The following is a 22950-nucleotide window of genomic DNA, read 5'->3' as shown; positions in this document are numbered from 1 at the left end:
GTTGATTGACCATAGATGGAAACCATTTACTGCTGAAACTTCACTTAAATTTCTAAAAACTCTTGTTAGTAGAATTTTAATATAACCAGTATTTTTAACTGTTTGAAACTTAGGCAATAGAGAGTAATTATATTAATTAGTTTATATACTTATAATGTGTCACATGATAAAAGAAGGAAAAATCGAAATATAAAAAGGAGATGTCATCCACTTAGCACAAGCATAACAAAATTTTATGATAGAGTATATGTTATTATATTATATGATTTGGACATATGTTCATAAAATATATTTTTTATTGTGAATGATTTGGTAACAATAACAAATAACAATTTGTAAAGAGTCTTATTTATTAGTTTGCATTTACTGGTGTTTCCAATGAAGATATTCGGTGTTCAAATTCCCTCACCCAAACTATAAAAAATTAAATGATAAATTGTTATTTTTTCCATAATTCTTATATAGTATACTAGAGATCTTCTAATTTCACATTGAATGGTTTTTTTAATTGTATTTAGATAGATTTTATTCACACCTTTTGTGAATTTTCGTTACTTTTTTAGATCATAGCTAGTCTCGTTAAGACATGAATTGAAATTATTTAAAAAATTCTTAGTTTATTAAAAAATTTAAAACTTAGGTTTTAATTTGAAACTACCCCAAACCATAAGAAAAATGCGTAATTTATCAATATCTTTTATTTATTTATTTGGAATTTATCAATATCTTTAGTAAAAGGTAACTGGTTCGTGTAAGAATATAATGCATTAAATTTTATTATATGGTATAACAGTTAAATTTTATTATGTAATATTAAATGATGATAGGATGTAATTTGATTCTATTGTGATATTGCTACAAGAATTATTATGTAGACAAATTCCACCCTTTAAGTTTGGTCAATTTTTATTTTAATCTTTCAACTATCAAATTTTTTTTTTTTTCCATTTTAGTCATGTAAATTTAGATTTGTTGCCACCGTCAGTTATTTCGTCCATATATCTCTTAAAAAAATTTATCTTAAAACTCCTTAAAATGACATAATTTTTGCATTTATTCCCAATTTTCATACTAAAAATCTACTTTAATCTTTTAATCGACATAATGCAAGATTTTTTATAATGACTCTCTCAAGTCTCATCTCTTATCTTTGTCTCCGGTCATGACTCTGAGCTGTAAAAGATCCGCCACCATAAGACTCATCGATTGTGTTTAGGTTAGGTCTGAAGTAGTAGAACGAATAAGTGGCCCAGATCCTCGTCCAGTACTATCATCGGCATGTCATGATGCTTCCATCATTGAAGCATACTAGCAGAATCCTTTTGATGTTGTGGAATCATGGAGATTGATACCGGATTTGTGAGGGAAAAACCAAACTAATCTGATAAGAGAGGTGAAGGATGGCTGGAACATACTATAGTACGATGGATTGTTCCAAACACTTAATAAATAATAGGGATAAATGACTCACCAATCTATGGGATACAAAAACACCACCCAAAGAGATACAAAACCAGAACTTGCCACCCAAGGAATCCACCAATGGGATAATTGTTTAAAAGAAGAAATCCATCTTCGAAACACAAAGCCTTTAATCTAAAAATATACTGTGGTTTTATTTAATTTAGCCAAAAGGCTTATATAGAACTTAAAACAACTCTCTAAGCAAAGAAGAATGAAAATAGTAATTAAAACTTAAACTTAGGCATGACCAAAGTTAGACATGACTCTTAGGAACTAGAAATTTACTTACTATTTTCTCAACAAAAAAAAAAAGAATTTGCCTGCCTAGAAGAAATAAATCATAAAGTATGATACATTCTAGGAGACACTAATTAAAGACTACTTGACTTCCTTTTATTAATGATAAAAAAAAATGTTCAAAATGCAGCCTGGTCTTCAAGGAGGACATTTGGGCTGGGTTTAGCATCAGATTGGACTTGTTGGAACTTGGAACACTCCAGTATTAGACTCCCCTGGTTGAAAAGGACTTGTCCCCAAGTCCACTCAATCTTCTTAATCTCAATAGTAAGGAGAAAGATAAAAAACATTGAACGTTGTTGAAACACCTTAATCTCCAAGCAGCTTAATCTTGTAAGCATTCTCACCAATCCGTTGTAGCATCTTAAAAGGTCTATTACCTCGAGGTTTCAACTAAGAAGATCTTTTGGAGGGAAATCTTTCCTTCCCTAGATGAATCCAAACTAAGTCACCTTCCTTGAAAGTTGCTGGTTTTTGAAGCCTAATTGCTTGCTTGCAATACTTCTCATTTTGCTTTCCAATCTGAAATTGGACATGTTCATGCAATTTCTTTATTTTCTTCGCCCTTTTTTTCAACATCACCATTGAAATTCTTAGTAACAGAAAGTTATGTCAAATCAAGTGGTCTAGTATGATTAAGGCCATAAAAAACTTCAAAAGGGCTATATGACTAGCAGTTGAGCTAGCGGATCAATTATAAGCAAACTCAAGTTGAGCCAAAAGAAGATCCCATTGTCTAACGTTCTTCCTCACAAATTTTCTCAAGAGATTTCCCAAACTTTTGATTCACAACTTTAGTTTGTCCACCTATTTGTGGATGGTACGAAGAGTTAAATTGGAGTGTAGTGCCAATCTTCCTCCAAAGAGTACGCCAAAAATGACTTACAAATTTTGAATCACATTTAGAAGTGATAGTTTTTGGAATACCATGAAGCTTGACTATCTTTCTGAAATACAAATCAGTAATAGAAGATGCATCTGCAATTTTGTTACAAGGAACAAAATGAACCATCTTTAAAAATCGATCAACCACCACCATAATGAAATCCTTATTTCTTTGAGTTCGAGGAAAACCCAAAATAAAGTCTAAATTGATATCTTCCCTTGGAGCCTTGGGAACTAGTACTGGTGTGTACAACCCAGTGTTATGACTGTGGCTTTTAGCAATTTGATAGGTTTTGCAACTTCTCACAAGAGACAAAACATCATGAGTCAACTTAGGTCAATAATAATTTTCTTGCACAAAAGCAAGAGTTTTGTCTCTTCCAAAGTGTCCAGCAAGATCTCCTCCATGAGTTTCTTGAATAATTGCTCTTTGCAGAGAACATTGAGGGATGCACAATCTGTTTTCTTTGAAAAGAAAATTTTCTTGTTTCAAGAAATGGCTAATAGAACCCTTAAAAAAATATTTTAATACATTACCAAAATCTAGATCATAATTATACAACTCCTTGAGAACTTCAAAATCTAACACCTGCACCTCCATAGTGGTTAACAAAGAATGTCTTCTACTCAATATAACTGACACTTGATTCAACTTACAAGACTTGTGTTTGATAGAAAAAGAATGGGATTGAAGAAATTCAACCCATTTGGCATGTCAGCTATTGAGTTTCTATTGGCTATTCAAATACTTCAAAACTTCATGATAAGAATTAAGTAGAAACTCATTTGGAAGGAGATAATGACTCCAATGATCCAAATCACGAATAATGGCATAAAACTCTTTGTCATAAGCAGAATATTTTTTCTTGCATTCATTTAGTTTCTCACTAAAGAAAGTAATAGATTTGCCCTCTTGGCTGAGCACAACACCAATTTCCACACTTGAAGTACCGCAATCAACTTCAAACAACTAATTGAATTTTGGGAGTATGAGTATTGGAGCTTCTGTCACCTTCTTCTTGAATAGCTCAAAGCTCTTTTGGGCTTTTTCATTTCACTAAAACCTTCCTCACTTTAAACATTCAATAATAGGGGCAATAAGGCTACTGAAGTTTTTGATAAAATGCTGACAAAAAGAAGCAAGCCCATGAAAACTTCTAACATCATGGAGAGAATTTGGCACAGGCCAACTGAGTATTGCGTCAATTTTGCTCGGATCTATCTTGATTCCATCACCTAAAACAAAATAGCCTAAGAACACAAGATTGTCAGTTAAGAAATGACACTTCTTCAAATTCATATAGAGCTTCCGCTCAAGGAGTTTATAACACCTAATGAAGATGCTCCATATGCTCTTGCTGAAACTTGCTATACACTAAGATGCCATCAAAATATGCAACAACAAAATGACCAATGAAGGGCTTAAAGACATGTTTCATTAATCGCATAAAAGTACTAGGAGCATTTGAGAGTCCGAAAGGCATCACCATCCATTCATACAACCCTCCTCTAGTTTTGAAAGTTGTTTTCCATTCATCACTTGGCCTTATTCAAATTTGATGATAACCACTGCCTGGAGTAGTGAACAAGTTTTTGATAGTAGACTAGTGAACATGATCACCATTCGATACCACTTCCCTATTCCATGGTTAGACGATCTTCTTGACCAACTTCAAAGAGCTATGGTTTTCTCCAAGAAAGATCATCTAACCACAAAATAGGAAAGCAATATCAAATGGTGATCTTGTTCAAAGCTCGACTATCAATACTCATACTCCATGAGCCATCCTTTTTGGGAACAAGAAGGGTTGGAACAGCACAAGGACTCATACTCTCTCTTACAAGCCCCTTTGCTATCAACTCTTCAATTTGCCTTTGCAACTCTTCATGCTCTTTTGGATTCATTCTATAAGCTAGTTTGTTAGACAAAACAGAACTTGACACAAAATCAATGTAGTGTTGCATATCTCTCATAGGTGGAAGGTCAAAAGGAATTTCATTTGGAATGACATCACTAAATTCCTCAAGAAAGGGTATTGATAAAGGAGGGATGTCCACTATGTCCTTCTCTTTTCTTGCCATAGAAGCAAACCCCTTACCACATTCTGTGCTCTTTCCACCTTAAATCTGGTAAGTAAATTGCTCTCCTCCATAAGCGAAGGTTTAGGAACGTGAATCATTCTTAAAGGAGCCAAAGTTATTTTAACCCCATCTTTTTCAAAAGAGTAAGTATTTTTGAAACCATCATGACCAGCCTTCCTATCATACTACAATGGCCTACCAAGTAATAAATGACATGCATCCATGGGCACAACATCACAAATTACTGAATCATTTTAATTCTTGTCATAGAAAACTGAATAAAGCATCTCTTATTTACCTTAACCTCATTGCCTTTGTGAAGCCAATTGGAGTTTGTATGGCTGCGAATGATTTTCAGTTTATAACTTCAACTTCTTCACCATGGTTGTTGCAACAACATTCTCACAACTTCCTCCATGAATGATAATGTCACAAATATTTCCTTGTGAAGTGCATCTGGTATGGAATATATTGTTTTGAAGCCATTCATCTTTGACAGAGGCTACCTTGAGACTTTTTTGAACAACAAGTGACTCTACTTGATTAGCATAGATCACCTCCTCATTGAAATCAGCATGTTCATGAATGACGATTACTAATTCATCTTTATCCTCTATTTCCACATCTTTCTCCACAAGAGAAACTATCTTGCGATTTGGACAATCATAAGCAATATGTTCAAGGCCTTGACATTTAAAACATCTACGGCCTGTACTAGAGGTGTTGGGACAATTAGAACCTGATGCAAATTCATTCTTTAGTGGTTCCTTGTCAATGGCTATCTTGGGTAGTGCAACGACCTTAGAAGTAGAACCACTCTCTTAGTTAGAAACCCCCTCTCAATTACAATATCAAAAGCTACTCTTATGCCTTTCCTTCAGTTGCTTCTCCACTTTATAGCAAGCTTGCAAACATCATTGTAAGTCCAATGGGGTTGTAGTTGGACTGCATCACTGAGTTCAGCATGTAACCCACCAAGATAGCGGGCTATCATTTGATCCTCTGGTTCTACAACATCACATCAAATCATAAGATGATTAAACTTTGCTGTACACTCCTCCACATAAAGCTCTTTTTGCTTGAAATTTTAGAAAAGCATCTTGCTTGAAGTGTTCAGGCAAGTATTTTCTCCTGAGCTCTCTTATAATCTTTTCCATGTCACAATATGATCTCTTTCTTCATGTTGTTGATGCATCTTAAGATGCTCCCATCAAATTGAAGCATGTTTCCTTAGCTTGATAGCAATAGTCTTTACTTTTCAATTTTCTGCAACATCTTTGAAAGCAAAGATTTGCTTAACAATAGTTAGCCAATCAATGAAATCATTAGGTTGGATCTTCCCTTCAAATTATGGGTTGTCCACCTTCATATCATAACCTCGTTTTAAGTTTTTGATATGATAAAGATGGGGTGGAGTGCTCCCATCGAAGGAATGACTATGAGTACAGTGAAATCGATTCTCCTCTTCATCATTGCTAATAGCTTCATATTTTGAATTATGATGTTTAGGACCTCGTCCTTGATTCTTGTAAAAATCCAAATGCCCTTGGAGTTACTGAAGTTGTCTCCTTAAATCATCCATTTCAAAATCTTAATGATCTCTCTCAGGTATCTCAACATTATTACCATGTTGATGATGTTCAACCATTGAACCAAAGCTCGGATACCAACTAATGCTAGATTTGTAAGGGAAAAACCAAATTGATTCGATAAATGGGGTGAAGGATAGCTAGAATGTAATATGGTATGATGGGTTGAACCAAACACTTAATAAATAAAAGGGATAAATGGCTCATCACTCTATAGGATACAAAAATACCACCCAAAGAGATACAGAACCAAAACTCGCCACCCAAGGAATCCACCAATGGCATAAGAGTTTAAAAGAAGAAATCCATCTTTTGAAGCATAAATCTTTTTAATATGAAAATACGCTTTGGTTTTATTTAATTCAGCCAAAAGGCTAACATAGAGCTTAGAACAAACCTTTAAGCATAGGAGAACGAAAATAGTAATTAAAACATAGGCATGACTAGAATTAGACATGACTCTTTGGAACTAAAAGCACAATAAAATACTTGTCTACTTAGGAGAAATAAAATATAAAGTTTGATATATCCTAGAAGACACTAATTAAAGACTATTTGACATTTTTATATTATTTTATTAATGATAAAAAAATTCAAAATGATGGTCTGCACTTCTTTTCTTTAAGGAGAATGTCTAGGTCGGGTTTAGTATCAGATTGGGCTAATTGAAACTTGGGACACTCCGATGTCAGAGATCGATCGAGTCATTTTGGAAGCAATGATAAGAACGAAGTGGATGATGTTGTTGGGGTTCTAATAGGGTTGTTTTCATTATGCGGCTGAGTAACTAAAGTTATTTGGCTTTGAATGCTAGTGTGTGGTGATGGATTATAGATGTGTTTATTCTATGTGGGTATTTCTTTGATTTTATTTATTTATAATTTTGTTAGATCATATTTTGGGTTAATGCTCCATTAATTGATGGTAATGATTTTTCTGCTTGATTCTCCATTAATGGAGCTTAAAGGAATTTTTAATATTATATTTTATATTGATTTAAAATAAAATTTTAATTATTTTTTCATATTAAATTTTTTTATTTTTTATGGTTAACATAAATTATAGATGAAATTATTAAAAATTATATATTTGATGGTTAACATAAATTATAGATGTAAGGATTAATGGTGGCAATAAAAGTGAAGTTACAAGTTTAAAAAAAAAAAAAAAAAAAACTTAAAGGACTAAATGACAATTCACAAATTTTTTTTTATAAGAACAATTTTGAAAAATAATAACTAATTTTCTTTAGCCCATATATTTAATATAGAAATGGAAAAAAATCTCTATACTAGTTTTTTTGAAAATTTTCATATATATAAAAAGTACTTTTGAAAATAAATTAAAAAGGTCTTAACAAATTTTAATATGGGTAAATTACAAAATTGGTCTCTATTCTTTACATCATATCTCAATTTGATCTATAACTTTTCAATTGTGTCAATTTAGTCCCAGAATTTTTAGTGTTGTATTAATTTAGATCCTACAGTTATTCCTTGAAGGGAAAAAATTGATGTGTCAAATGAAACAATAAAATATTATTTTTCATGCCATATTATTTACCAAATGTACAACCATGTCAATTCTTTTAATAAAAAGAAAATTAAAACTTAGACACATCAACACCAAAATCCCTAAAATCATTAACTCATCTCCATATCCATATCCATATCCATCTCTCTCTCTCTCTCTCTCTAGCCACCACCAACAAACATATTTCTCGCCACAATAAAGCAAACAGCCATAGCCCCCCCCCCCCTGCGTGGAAAGAACTCTATCTTGAACCCCCACCACAATACCACCATTGTCACTTAGATTGATCTCAATGTTGTCGCTTAGCTTTCTTGGAGTGTGAATTGAAGCTCTGGCCAACAAATGGATCTTCTTCAACCCGTGTGAATGAAATATGGGTTTTTGATGGGTTTGACATCCGATTTAGGTGACTGATATGGTTTTGTTTTGGTGTTTTCGGTGTGGTTGGGTTTAGGTTTTATCGTCTTTGGTGGTGTCATTGTGGTGGTTTAAGAGAAAGTGTTTTCTTTTAGGTCTTCGATGATGCAGTGCCATGATAGTGTTTGGTTTGACTGGATGGTGATTGGCTGGGACTTTGGTGGTGTCATCGTGTCGTGATGTGGGATTTTTGGTTGTTGGTAGTGCAACACGCACGCGCACGCGCGCGCGCACACACACACACACTCACACACAGAGTTTGAGAACTAAATAAGCTTATGAGAATTGGTTCTTCTTTGGTTCTATTGGTTCTTCTTTTGATATTCTTCTTGGATAATTTTCTATATGCTTATGAGAATTGACTAGTTTCTCCTAGTTAATTGGAGTCTCAATTCTGAGATTGAAGTGGATGTATGGAGTAGGTGCACTAGTGAATTCTCTAGCTATTGGATGTGTTGTGAATCCAGCACAAGTAGACTACACTCTTTTCTTAGAAATAGTGAAGGAAGAGTCTACTCTCAGCATGCAAGGTTCCTTGCCAGGGGGAAGATCTTCCCTGCACTATTCGGTTGGTGGTGGAGAGAGAGAGAGAGAGAGAGAGAGAGAGAGAGAGAGAGAGAGAGAGAGAGAGAGAGAGAGAGAGAGAGAGAGAGAGAGAGAGAGAGAGAGAGTTTAATATTTTTGGGTAACAAGTAAAATACTGTGTGCTTTTTCAAAGGGAGTTTACTTATAATCATTTTCAAAACTCAAAAGTCCCTAGTAGATTGCTTACAAAAGATCAAATAAAGCTCTTTTCTTATGCATACTTGAGAGTAAACTATTAGGTTGTTTTTGAATTTTGAGGGCCAGCTCTTTCCTTGTTTGATTTTGTCAATTATCTAAAACTCCCAAAAGTAGAAGAAAAAGCCTCATAATTTGTCCTATAAGCTTTCACTAAATGTTATGAGCTTGCAAACATATAGTGCATAATGGATTTTTTATTTTATTATCAAACATAATATTTATTTTCAAAATTGATGATTTAAAATTATTTTTAAAAACAATTTAAAATAAGTTTACAAATAAAAGAATATATATAGGGTTGGGTTCAAGTTATACCTGATGTAACTTTTTAATTAGACGTGAATTTTATCAAATCACCGTTAAATTACATTATTTTCGTACATTTTGCTTACTTACAAAATTTAAAATGATCAAAGATCAATAGTTATGTCATCAATCAATTATTTAAATTCAAGTTTTTGTAGTTTAAAATAATGCATAAAAGATGAGTTTAAGGATTGAATGGTAAATTTTATCTGATTTGCATGAAAATTGGTATGCATGTTAAGAATATATAGAATATATATATCAACGGTTGGATTTTCAAAATATGGATTCAATAGCAAGTTATTGCTATGGAATTCTAAATGCATGTTGCATTGTAGTATAGGATTTTATTTATAAAAATTGTCACATTTATTTCTTGATAAACCTACTTGATTCAACAAAGGAAAAAGCATGGGCGGCTCTAGGTACAGTTTAGGGGGTTCTAATCAACCCCCTGAGTTGAACTCCCTGAGCTGGGCCAAAAAGAAAATTTATATATAATTATTTATTTATTTTTTATTTGAGCCTCCTAAAATAAATTTTGAACCCCTTAGACCTAATTTTTTTTAAGCCTAGCTGAATTGAACTTGAATATGATCATGTTGACAACATCTTGGTCTTTTTAAACCCCCCCCCCCTCCCAAAAAAAACCCAACAACAAACCAATTTGATCTAAAATATGAGGGAAAAATAGTAAACCTAACAACAAAAGTATTAATTTGTTTATCTTAAACCTTAAAAAAATCGTTTAGATCTTAACAAATTTAAAATAAACTAATACATAAAATTTTATTGTATTCAGATCTCGCATGGAGTTCACTTAACAACAATAATTCATATGTTGATTATATTTACAAACAATAGATGATTTCTAAGATTTAATCTTAACAATAATAATTAGTATCTTCACCATATTAATAAACAATATGCAATGAACTTATAGTTTATCTTATATGAAAAATGTTATGTTCATAATACGTTTACGACACGTTCACAACAAAGTTTAAGTGACTGATTGTTACTAGCTGTTACTGATGAGGAAAAAAGTAGTTTCAGTAGTGAATTTAAATTAAAATTAATAAAAATGTATATCCTAAAATTTGTTGGAAAAGTGTTGTGAAATATTGTAGATGTAACAATTCTCATCTTCTATTCTCTTGCTAGTATGTACTATGAAAAATTTTGTAATAAAGAAATCACATAGACTGCAAGACTCACTTTTTTTTTAACCCAAAATGTATCTTCTAATTGACCCCCCTAAATATATGTCTTGGAGCCGCCACTGGGAAAAAGAGTCATATTATCAATTGGAAATTAATACTATTAATTCTTGATTACAAAACTAATAATTTTGCATTTCACAAGACCATAAAAATATAATTGAAATAAAAAATTATAATTTAGAAAATTGAATATATGATTGAGTGATAGTTAGATATAAGGGGTAACAAAACTTTAGATTATTATCAAATTGTATCAAGTCCCATGAAAGAAAATAAAATAAAAATAAAAATTGTATCAAGTCCACCCTGAGTTGTACAGTAACATATTAAAACTAGGAAATACATATTCTAACTTCGTATGAGAAAGAACATGATAATCTAGTTAATGTAGAGGTTGTTTGTCTAGTTTCTATCAAGAGGCATGATCATCATCAACTTGGCAACCATTACATCCAAGGTCATCATGTAAAAGCAAGTTCCTATCACATTCAGTGCTGCAATTTGCAAATAGTATAGCTGTCTGTGTGTTTGACTGTGCAGACAAGAAAAGTTCGAAGTGGTGGAAACAAAACCAGACCACCGTGCCTGCCTTGGCACTTTTTAAGAGGAAAACCCCACGAACTATTTGGAGTTACTGTGAAACTGGAAGAGCAAGTACAGTTTTGGCTAATAACAATAGGAGAAAATACTTTAATATTTAGATAATAAAAGTAAAGACTAAAGAGACATATAAGCTACATATGACAAAATTGTCTGTAAAAGGGTATCATCAATAATTAATTAAGATAAAATCCCAAACACTTTATCTCTCTCTCTTAAACTCTCTTTTAATGCTGAATCCTTCAGTTCAAAGTCCAAACCCTGCATTTGAATCCCAATGAAATAATAAGAATGTTAATAACAGCTGAAGTGGTTGTAGAGTTAATGAAGATACAAGTTAATTAATTAAGATCCTAATGAGAGCACAAAAGGGATGTCAAGTTTTTTGATTAAAAAAAAAAAAGGGGATGTCAAGTTTCAATTGCATGAGAGACACTGAAATGGCAGTGACTATGTCACGCAACCGTGCGCATTGTAGGCTGTATCATACGAAAAAAGTCTGTGTACTCTGAAGTAAGGACTCTGAACCACACAGTGTCAACTGTGGGCAATAAACTAGTCATGCGCGGATATATTATTTCACACCCATGTCCTTTCTGCAATTTTATTATTATACTTGGTTTTTAGGGTTTTTGGTCAACACATTCACAGTGAAGTTCTTTTTTTTTGGTAAGCACATTGAAGTTCTTTATCACAATTTTTGTGACAATTTAAAGATGTCAACAATTATAAACTATATAATCACTTTATATATATATATATATATATCCATAACGTTTCTCTACCGCTAATAATTGACTACTTTAGAAGACATTTGAATCTATTTTATTTTTATCAATAAGTCCGCGATAATTTCGGCATCATGTGATTGCATGATTTGATTGGTACAAGATAAAGCTAACCTCAATAATGAAATTAAGTAAAAGTGTTCTAATCTTCATAAATATATCAATAGTTGTGAAAAATATTATACCCTTATTATTATTATTATTATTATTCTTTTTGTCCCCCTTGAAAGGTTCAATATTATTATGATCACACAAGTCACAACATTTCTCTCTGGTACATCAAACTAATCAATCAGTTTTCTTTTTCTTGTAAAAACTCATTCATTTTAATGTATATGTGCTTCATGCTTTGCACGACCAAATAATTCATTAAAAACAAGAATTGATCTAAGGCATCCAATCATTAAGCTTCCCTCCTATCTTATAAATTATATATTAACATTCGTAATTGTAATAAGAGAATAAAAATAGACTATTGAAACCATAATGTCATCGCTTAACCCAACCCCTCAAATTTTCTGCCTCTCTCACAATCTTCATTAGCACGATCATAAAAAAGTCACCAAATAATTTAGTTATCATAGCTTTTCCAAACCGGTGAAATAATAATTATAATAATAACAAAAAATATTATTACTATTTTCACTATATTATGATAACTACAATTAACAGTCAAAATAAATTTAAAAACACAATCTAATATATAATTATAATAATAATAATTGTACTTTTAAGAGTTTGGGACATGTACCTATGAAGGGTTTGGACAAGTTTTTGATCCATGGAAGGAAAGAAACCCTAAGAGGGATCAATAGTGCGGCGGTCATCCCCAGCAGCAGCCCTAGGTTGCGGAAACTGACTGAGTTGTAGGTTTGCTGACACGTTCATCGCCAAAAGGCTTGCATCATAGTTGTTTCCGCCATCAAAGCTCCTTATCATCTGTTGTTGATCCCTTGGAAAGAACTGGTGATGGTAATGGTGATGGTGGTCCCTCACGCCGCCACCGCCACCAATCAGATTAATCCCCAAGTTCTGCTGATGGTTGTAATTGTTGGCAGCAGCGGCAATTAGGCCGTGACCGGTGATGCCTAAGTTTTGGTATTTAGAGAGTTCAGATTTGGCACAACTGATTTCCATTTGGAGTTGGCGGAGTTGGTGTTGGAGGACGGAAATGAGTCCGACGCAGCCATAGACAGGGTCACGGAGACGCATGTCTGCCTCAAAGGCGAGAGAATTGACGGCGTCTTCACGCTGGTGAGGGTGCAACTCGTTGAGAAGTTTCGTGACGTTGCTTGCACCAAACACTTTGTGGACGTTTGCAAATTTTTGTGGTTGGTCCGGTGGGAAATAGGGTGCAAAAACACACTCCGGCTGGCATTTTCGCCTCAGAAACTTGCAAGCTGCACATGGGGAATTTGATGAAGACGCCATGTTCCACCTTGCTCTCTGCAAAATCAAACAAGCAACAACGACTATCAAAGGTGACAATAATAATATAGTATTTGAATCAAAAATAGAATATATGATTGGTGGCTAGAGAAGAACTTTGATTAATACCATGATGGACACAAACAATAATTTCAAAACCCAACTAATTGATTGCTTCGAGTTTTTATCTTTTATTTTTTATGAAGTTCTTAGAAGTTTAATCTTTGGGACCAAGAAAGAGGGAAAATGTTAAGAAACGAAAAGATGAAGTAGAAGAAATTAAGCAAAGAATTTAATTTAATAAAGGATTTTTTTTTATATATATATATTAAAAAAAAATTCTAGTAGAGTGCAGAGGATAATAAATGGCGATGGGACTATAATTGTAAAGTCTAAAAGGGTAATCAAAGTCAGAATCTGTAAGATCTTAATTTAAAGAAGTGAAAAATAAATTAAAAAATAACCCAAAAATAGAATAGAAATGAAACTAAGCATAAGAGGGTTAATTAATTATACAAATGGGAAATATATTGCATGAATAAAAATAAATATGAATAGTTAGTTAAAATAGGAATGATTGATATATACTCTGTGTAGGATCTGGTGCAACAAGAGTGATTTTCTTTCCGGATTTTTTTTATTGAAGTAATCAAATTGAAATCATGTTGGTTTTGGGAAGAGTTATTAGAGATCCGGCTAGGCTGGCTGTAATAAAAAGAAGAAGAAAGGAATTCATATGGTCAAAGTGCATAAATAAAGCAACAAACATACAGGATTTTCTCTGATAACATCATACATAACAGGCTATATTTCCATTTCTCTCACTACTAAGAAACCCTAAAAAGAGCATAGCGGTGGAGATATAAGGTTTTTACTTCAGAAAGAGAAAGAGGGTTTGGTTTAGCCTTTAAACTTTACACTTTAGAGAGAGAGAGAGAGAGAGAGAGAGAGAGAGAGAGAAAGAGAGAGAGAGAGAGCAGAAAGCAATGGGAAAAAGGGACATAGAAAGGTAGATTTTTGAGTACCCGTGTATGTGGTGTGGTGTGGTGGGATTGAGGGATTGGATCTCGTGAAGAAGAAAGGTTATATATGTTTCACTCTTTCCAATGAAAAGTTTGGAAGCAGATCTTGCTTGAATTTCATACAACTATTCTTTTTTATATTTTACTCGACCATTTTTAGAGATATATTATATGAGACTTTTAAGACAAGCTTTGATTCAACACCTTGGGATGAACCAACCAACTCAGACTACTATGCCATACTTCATACCCAATTTTTTAAAAAAATGTAAAAAAAAAAAAAAAAAAAAAGGTTAGAAAACAAAATATATAGTTGAACCAAATGGTTATGAAAAAAAAAGTTTCTCAAAAAAAAAAAAAAGTTATGAAAAATAAAAAAGGAGAGAAAGATTTAATGAAAAGAAGAGATGGGATAGACAATAAGTGTTTTCTGACTCTGACTGAGGGGAGATCTTGGGATAATGAAGAGTATTCTTCTTCTTCGATCTCTTCCTTTAATTCTTATTCTTCTAGATGTTCTTGGGAGTTCAATAAATAACACTAAAAAAATGAAAATAAAGAAAGATAAAAAATAGAGGGAGAGTAGTACTTCTCGATTTCTTCAGTCAAACCTTTTTTTCTTTCTTCAAACTACACCTCCTTCTATACTATTATTGTTATTGATGATGATGATGATGGATGTGGCTGATAGAAAGCAAAATGGATGGATCTCCCAAAGCCCTTTGAAGCTTTTTTCACAGTAGTCAGCTCCTCTTTTTCCTTCCCTTCCTTGTTCTTTCTTGCTTGTACTTCCTTTCTTTCAACAGGACTCTCTGTCTCTCTCTTCGCTCCTTTTTGTCGGCTTTTCCTTGCTTTCTATTTGAGAGCCTTCCCTTTAAGCCATTGGATATGATAATAATAATAATAAAATGAAATATCTTAAAGCTTGGTGTTGTTCATGCAAAATCTCTCTTCATTTCGCCACTCTTTTAGCTTCTATTTATTCGCCGGAAAAACAAATGGCATGGAACATGCATAGAAAGAGAATGATCACAAGGTAATAGCTATAGGGAGTAATAGGTCTTGAGAAAGAGAGAAAAAGAGAGAGAGAGAGAGAGAGAGAGAGAGAATGTGTGTGTGTTTTAGAATATAGTAGAATCTTGGATAGAGAGAAAGAATGAGAGTGTCTTTTAGTAAGGAGTGGTGGGTGGGGGAAATTCCCCCAGAAGCAGAGGCTAAGGAGACGCGGATAAAGCAAACACAGCGTGAGTTAGAAAGAGTTAAGTCTTTGAGATAACAAAGTTTTAGTGTGTGTGTGTGTGTTTTTGAGAAGAAGTAGGGTGGGGCTTTTATTTGTGGTTGTTCTTATTATTTATTAAGAGGCTATCAGTGAATTTTGTTTGTAGCATGTTATGTTGTGTAGTGACATGACCCAACTTCCCATCCTCTGGACTGTACTATTAGCTAACTAGTATAGTATACTATGGACTATAGTATCAGTTTGTAATAGTATAGGGATAGCATCTTTTCTTTTCTGAGAGTGTTTTTAGGCTTTCAGGTTGTGCTTTCTGTCCCCTACCTTATGGCCTCTCTCTCTCTCTCTCTCTCAAATTTTCTTATTGAAATGAAGAATTCTTCTAATTATTTTGCTTTGAATTGCTTTAACCAAATTAATTAGTGGATCTTTCTCTCTTGACCATTTTTAATTAGGGTTTCAAATTTCAATGGGGGAAATTGGATAAAGTGATTGTCTCCAATGAGTTATAAGCCTTTAACTGCAATCCAAAATTCATCGTCACATAAAGACATTCTCATGTTTGAGTACCTATATTTATGCACAAGCTCAACCTATGTTAGAACATTTACATCTGAGAAACCAAAAAAATACATATTTAAAATTTAAAAACCTACTCTATCTATTTTAATATACCATTTTATAACTCATCCAACATCTTTGCTTTATTTTAACATCTAACTAATTAAAATAATACAAACTACCCTATCAAATAATATAAACAACTCACTTCTCTCTTTTCTCTCCCATCCCTCTCTTCCTTCATAGATCCATACCCACCATTCAGATTAGAGATCCACTCCATTTAACACATGCTCAACCAACACAAATGTAGAGAGAGAGAGAGAGAGAGAGAGAGAGAGAGAGAGAGAGAGAGAGAGAGAGAGAGAGAGAGAGAGAGAGAGAGAGGAGATATTTCATTATTATTAAAACTAGCATCTGAGCACGCGCCCATGCGCGTGCTCAGAGTCTCTTCTATTTTTTTTTTATGTAAATGTTAATAATTTGAATCCATTATAATTTGGAATTACTACATTTTTCAATAAAAAAAATACATAGGGGTGATAATGGAGAAATTTAAATTTATTGGGTAGAAGTTTGAAGTTGTTTGTGTGGCTAAAATGTGGGTGTACAACTGGTTTTTTTTTTCTTTCAATAATGGTAGATGTGTTTTTATTTTATTTTATCAATATGTGTTTTTATAAAGAGACGTGTGTTTGTTTTTAATTTTTTTTTTATAAATGGATAAAGCAATTTGAAAATCTTTAGGAGAGTAGTCTTGTTTTGTAGGCAACTTTTTAGTGGGAGTTAAAGATATATCTACTTATATATATATATATATATATAAAAGTGTATATGTCTATTTAGTTTAGTTTTTTTTAATAACTATTTAGTTTTTATTTTTTTATTTTTTATATTTAGATTTTTTTTTGGATAAACGTAAGGTGTTTTAACTTATTTTTCTATTAAAAAAAAATGTATAGAGGTGTTTGGTATATGCACTTAAACAACAGTTTTCGGTATTTAAAAAAACATTATATGTATTTCCAAGCACTTTTTCACCCATAGGTATTTTTGAAAAATATATACAACGTTACTAGAACAATATTACCAAACGGGTCCATAGTTGTTTTGAAGAAGTGAATTAGTGAAAGAGTGTTTCTATTTTGTAGGTAATGTTTTAGTGCAAGATAGACATGTATTTTTATCAGACTATCATTTAATTTTGTCTCTACTTAAACCTAAGGGTGTAGGGGTATTTTGGAACAAAAAAAATCCCACCCAAACAGGAGAAACCCCTTAAATAGTAAGTATAGATAATATATTTGGTTTTACCAATAATACTATAGTACCTGGGTAAAGCTCATTTTGGACATGTATGTTTGTAAAATAGAAATCTCCAATCCTAATGCTCTAACTAAATCAAAATGGAGCTTGATGTTTTTGTAATTTCAAGAAGAGACTATCTGGTTCAAATGAAATATTTATTGACTAATCAATTTCATTGCCTAGCTAGTATGGTAAACAGCAAACGAATGATTCCCTCTCTCTCTCTCTCTCTAAATCTCTTCTCCAATGGTATCCTGAATTCTTAGGGATTTCTTTGACGTGATGCTCGGTGGCCAACCCACTGAGTGGATCGTGATGGAGCTTTATGCTTACAACATTCCCCATATAGCCAAGAAATTTTGTTGTCTTCTCGGTTGTGAACTGCTTGAACTCACATTGGATTCGATACTGCACGACATAAGTCCATCAACGACAAAAATGACAACGAGTTGTAGGAATCCTCGTCGTTGTACTAGTTTACGAGATCTTTGTCGTCGATCTTGTTGTGGATCACTTGTATAATTTGGGTCCCCAAGAGCTTTGCATCGTGGAAAACTGTTCCAAGCTCCTTCGCTCGATCACTTTCTCATTGATTCCCTATGCTCTAAGCCATGGCAACCTTGGACTCCAATAACGTGCAAATGGTCCCATTTAGCGAGGCTTTGAGCAGTGCTAGGCCTTCCTCCTCAAAGAAGAACAAGTGACTTGAGATCAAGAAGTGGTCGCTCTCTGGGCTTGGGGTATTTATTCTTCTTCCCAAACACTAACGCTTTCTTTAATTCTTTAACATATTTGTTAGAATTTGTTTTTGTGTATATGTTTTATGTATATATCTAGCGTTTTTAATTTTTGTGAGCGGGGGATTTTGATGATTGAATCATTGGAGTAATGTTGATTTGTATGTTGCAGGTATTATGGTTGTTTGGTTAATGAGAAAGTCAAGGAAAATGAAATAAAATTTTGTTTAATTATTGTGGTTTTTCTATAAAAAAAAAAAATTTTTATTTAGTTATTTTAAATGGATATTTTTTTTAAAATTCATTGTAAAAATTATAATATCTTAGCAATGTTGCCTTGATATAATTAATGAACCAAAAATTGTAGTGTTATATTCCTTTAACGAGATTCTATGGATCTAAGATTCCAAGAATCTAACGTTACAATGCAATGTAATGTTACGAGAACCAAACATCCCCTAATAATAAAGTTTCAACTATTCATCTATATAAAAGAGTAATCATAACTTGTCTAGAATCAGGCTCTGACTCATCACTTTTATATGTATGGAACGTGCAACTAATCGGCTTATAAGCAAATTTAACATGTTCACTTCACATCTTTATGATTAAAGGATCTATTTAGTTGATAACATTTTTTATTTTTATTTTGAGATCTCTCATAAGCTGATTAAAATTCTTAGTTGTTTAATATATATATATCTCAGTTTTCGGTAGGTTCTAAGAAACCAGTTTATGAGTATAGAGAAATTAGTGTAACTTTAGTTGGGAGAAAATAACCTTTGTAATCATTATAGTAGGCATGATTTATTACAATTTAGTTATTTTTAACAAAGAAAAAAAAAAAATTGGTTAGGTGTGACATGTAGGAGATCAAAATTCTCAACCTTGCATAGTCATTGTTGTCAATATGATTTATTGCAATTTTGGTTATTTAAAAAAAAATAAAGAATAAAAATTTGTGGTCAAGTGAAAAATGCTGGAGACTAAAATTCCTAACTTATACATGAGAATTCAAAATCCCATAAATTATAGATATCAACATATCATGAAATTTTCAAACTCCTACATAGTCAACCAATAGAAATTAGAGAGTATTGGCTGTATTACTACAATAAAATTTCACAACATTTTCACAACAATTATTTTTAGAGAGTTACATGAGGTGGCTTTCAATGTAATCTATTATTTTTTTTTTAAAGTTTTATTTTGATCCATAATAGGTTATGCCTCATCTTGTTGTGAAAATACCATAAGATTTTATTAAAAACTTGTCAACCAAACACTTATATATTGAATAACTCTCATGAATTTTAAACCTGAAATTCCTACCAACAGAACACAATCTAAAGGATTTTTAAACTAATGAAGTATATTAGGTGGATTTATAAATTGAATAACTCTCATGATTTTTAAACCTGAAAATCCTACTAACATAACACAGTCTAAAACATTTATAAACTAATGAAGGATATTAGGTGGATGATCCATGTTAGCCACTTAGAGGATCGTATCACTTGTAATACTTTAGCATGCAATCTTTGCAATGTTACATAATTGGTGTGGGTTCTTTTTTTTTTTTTTTTTTGACAGCACACAAGCCCAGTTAGAAACAAGGATCCTAGTCTTGTGCTTAAGTTTAGTGGACTGAGCTTGGTTCACTGCAGCTACATTGGGTTGATTATGAACCAAGTTGTGCACAAAACATGGATCCTACAATACATACACACTAACACATAAAAAATATACACGTATTGCACAGTAAGGAACAATAAAGAGTGATATAAGTAAAGGGAAAGTGAATAAAAACGTTAGGGATCCTTCGGATAATAAAAATGCTTCATTATTTTCTTAAATTTTCAATACATTATGCTCTCATTGCACTAGGATATATTACAAGGTCCAAATAAGTTCAAAAATCACAGATTTGGATAGCTCTTTCAGGCTTCTAAGACTTGTGAGGTTTGAACCCTTTTGAATCCAAGTATATTCTCTAGTGTTTGTCTTAGGATCTTGGACGGTGCTTTCCCTTACTTCTCTATTTTTGAACTTTGAAGGAATTTTCTAAAGGATCTTTTCTCTTTGATTCACTATTGCTAAATGGTTTTTTACTGTTGGGTCCCCCTCCTTTTATAGTGCCCTCTTCGGGTTTTTAGTGTATTACTGATTCTCTCCATTTGCTGCCCTGGGTACTAGAACCAATGTTGTGTTAGTAACATTAGTAGTTGGTTCCTTCCTTATTTTCTCACTATTTTCCCCTTTTGATGTTCCCTCTCCAAAATTCCCTAGCTAACCTTCCTCTTTTGGGAGGTCCTAAGGGCTGACTTCTAATTCTTCTTTTCCCAAAGCTTCTAGATACTACTTTTCAGACCCACTTTTTGGCTACTTTACCTTTTGTCATTTTTTCTAAATGGGCAGATTCCTTTCTACCAGGCTGAAAGATCCCTAGCCACCTTCCTTCATGGTCCATCTTCCTAGGTTCCTCGAGGTACCAGACCTTTTTTCATGAAGTGCTGGTTCCCAAGTCCTCTACCTTTTCCTGCATCATTGGGTGGCTGATGAGACAAAGCTGCTCTCGTTCTTTGTGTCTCATGGGCATGCTCCCTTGAGCTATCTCAATCCCAACCCGGTCTCCTATTGCATATCCCGAGGATCCTAGGTTTTTGGGAATCCATAGGTATCCTGGTTCAGCTTTCTCTCTGGGTTCTCTAGCAATTTTCTCTCTTAAGGGCTGGGCTAAGCTTCTTTTTTCCTTTGTTTCATAAGGCCCAAAGCTTACCCGTTTCATGGGTTTGGGACCCTTCCTACTTATTTTAGTGAGTTTGGGCCTTACCCCTTCCTTGAAAGCCCAAATGGTTCTTAAATTTCAAATTTTGTATTGTTTTGGGCCTTGATACAATATTGTGATATTTTGAACCTCAACAATTGGTAGGGATGTAAATGAACCAAGTCATTCAAAAACAACTCGAGTTTGGTTTGATAAAATGCTCATTCATGCTTGTTTTTTTATAACAAGCCAAGTTTGAGTTTTCATTTTAAGTTTGTTTAATAAAGACCCGGGCCCAAGTAAAAAAAAAAAATCATAAATTGGATCGAGAGCAATAGGACTCAATAAAAAATAAGCTGAGCCTAAGCTCACTTATAGGCTCAGTAATAAGCTTGATATGAGAATAAAAAATAAACTCATATCTTACTAAGTCTTTAACTAATTAGAAGTTTGGATCATTATTATAAATCAAATGAGATTGATATATAATATGCTTAATATGGGCTTGGTAATGTGTTTTTGTTGGATCTTGAACTCAAGAGCTTGATATTAAGCTCGAACTCGACTTGACTAACGAATCAAACGGAACCAAGCCAAGTTTAAGCTTTTAGAGTTTCTGATGAGCTCGAACTTCAATATTTTACTTTAATTTTCAAGCTAGGGTCAAATATTCATTACTTAACAAAGCTCGGCTCGTTTACAACTCTAATAGTTAATCCAATTACACTCACCACAAAAATTAATAAAAAATGTTAACTAAGCCATTAAAAGTTAGGTCAACACTTCTTAAGTGGCACCTAGATCTCTCTTCTATTGCCCTTGAATTTAATAGCAACCAGCAACCACCTTCACATTGCCATCACCAATCTAAATATGAACATTTATAGACACCAATAATGACAATGTTCATATCTAGCCACTAGCAACTCACCGCCTGAAAATTTAGATACCAATCTAGGTATGAACATTGTCATACCGAAAATATTTAATGTCATAGATATTGGACTTTGAAAGGTAGGCTACAATGTATTCTAGCTAAAAGGCTACTTAAAAAAAATTATAATGATAATGAAATAAAGAAAGAAGAGCCCAAAGGTGATGAATACATTATAGACCCATATTTAAGACATGGAGTTGAAAATCTCTAAGTACATTCTAATGAAAACCCATGAGAGTAAGATGAGAGCATTATTGTGAATGGACTAAAGCCCAAATGAAACAAGAGGCAAGGTTCATGAGAGGAAAGGGAGTGATTTTGTAATTGGGCCTTCATTAAAATGGACTTAAAAGACTTTCTAAGAACATCTAAAGTTAAGAAGGATCTTTTAATTGGAACATGGACTTAATAAAGATGGCACTTCTTTTTAGGCACCAGTGCACCACCAAGATCAAGTAAACACGTCTCCACTCCTATTTGGATTTGAAAGAAGCATGGAAGACGCCTGATCAAGATTGAGGACACACATCAAGAAGAAGTATTTCAAGAAGGGGAATCATCTCAAGTAACAATGGCTGCTCTAATAGATGATGAGACTACACAAAGGATATTCAAGGCACTAATAGTGAAAAGCGACGTTCTCAAAAGATGGGGATTCGCCTCACCAAACTAGAAGAAGCCAAGTGGTAGAAGGCCACACATGTAGAGATTCCTGATGATGAGGAACGGGAAGGTTAGGATGAAAGAGATAAGACTGATTATGAAAGGAACAAACAATTTGAGAAGCTCACCATGGAGACCGTGGCTATGAAAGAAAAGATGGAGAAGATGCAATTAGCCTTTTGTAAGGCCCAAGGGATGGATGATTGCCTCTATAACATGGGAGGCATAAGTTCAAAGATTCCCATTGCATTGCCTCCAAAATTCAAGATTTCTAATGCAAAAAATTTAGACGGAACTAGAGATCCAAAGCAACATGTTAGGAGATA

General features: G+C 33.1%; 1 protein-coding gene across 4 annotated transcripts; it reads right to left on the bottom strand.

The window, feature by feature from the left end:
- Window positions 1–11258: 11258 nt before the first annotated feature.
- On the bottom strand, window positions 11259–15738 carry LOC142607202 (protein ASYMMETRIC LEAVES 2). Of its 4 annotated transcripts, none has more exons than XM_075778626.1 (3): window positions 15029–15738; window positions 12719–13413; window positions 11259–11440 (listed from the first exon to the last, which is right to left on the bottom strand). In XM_075778626.1, exon 2 carries the CDS (start codon window positions 13396–13398, stop codon window positions 12766–12768), a length of 633 nt encoding a protein of 210 aa, XP_075634741.1. In that variant the 5' UTR covers window positions 13399–13413; window positions 15029–15738; the 3' UTR covers window positions 11259–11440; window positions 12719–12765. The 4 variants fall into 4 exon arrangements, with proteins under 4 accessions (XP_075634741.1, XP_075634740.1, XP_075634739.1 ...); XM_075778625.1 differs by having other exon boundaries at window positions 15007–15674; XM_075778624.1 differs by lacking the exon at window positions 15029–15738 and adding an exon at window positions 14167–14193.
- Between the last annotated feature and the right edge of the window lie 7212 nt (window positions 15739–22950).

This window comes from Castanea sativa, chromosome 8 (assembly GCF_040712315.1).
Source record: "Castanea sativa cultivar Marrone di Chiusa Pesio chromosome 8, ASM4071231v1".
In the NCBI taxonomy this organism is placed as follows: Eukaryota; Viridiplantae; Streptophyta; class Magnoliopsida; order Fagales; family Fagaceae; genus Castanea; species Castanea sativa.
Note: the sequence above shows the minus strand (reverse complement) of the source record. Positions and strands in the feature narration are given on the sequence as shown.

Coding starts and splice junctions, on each gene's coding strand:
- LOC142607202 (XM_075778624.1), bottom strand. CDS start 14,193: ATGTATGATGTTATCAGAGAAAATCCT. Junction 13,414..14,166: donor ATGTTATCAGAGAAAATCCT/GTATGTTTGTTG, acceptor TTGATTTTGCAG/AGAGCAAGGTGGAACATGGC.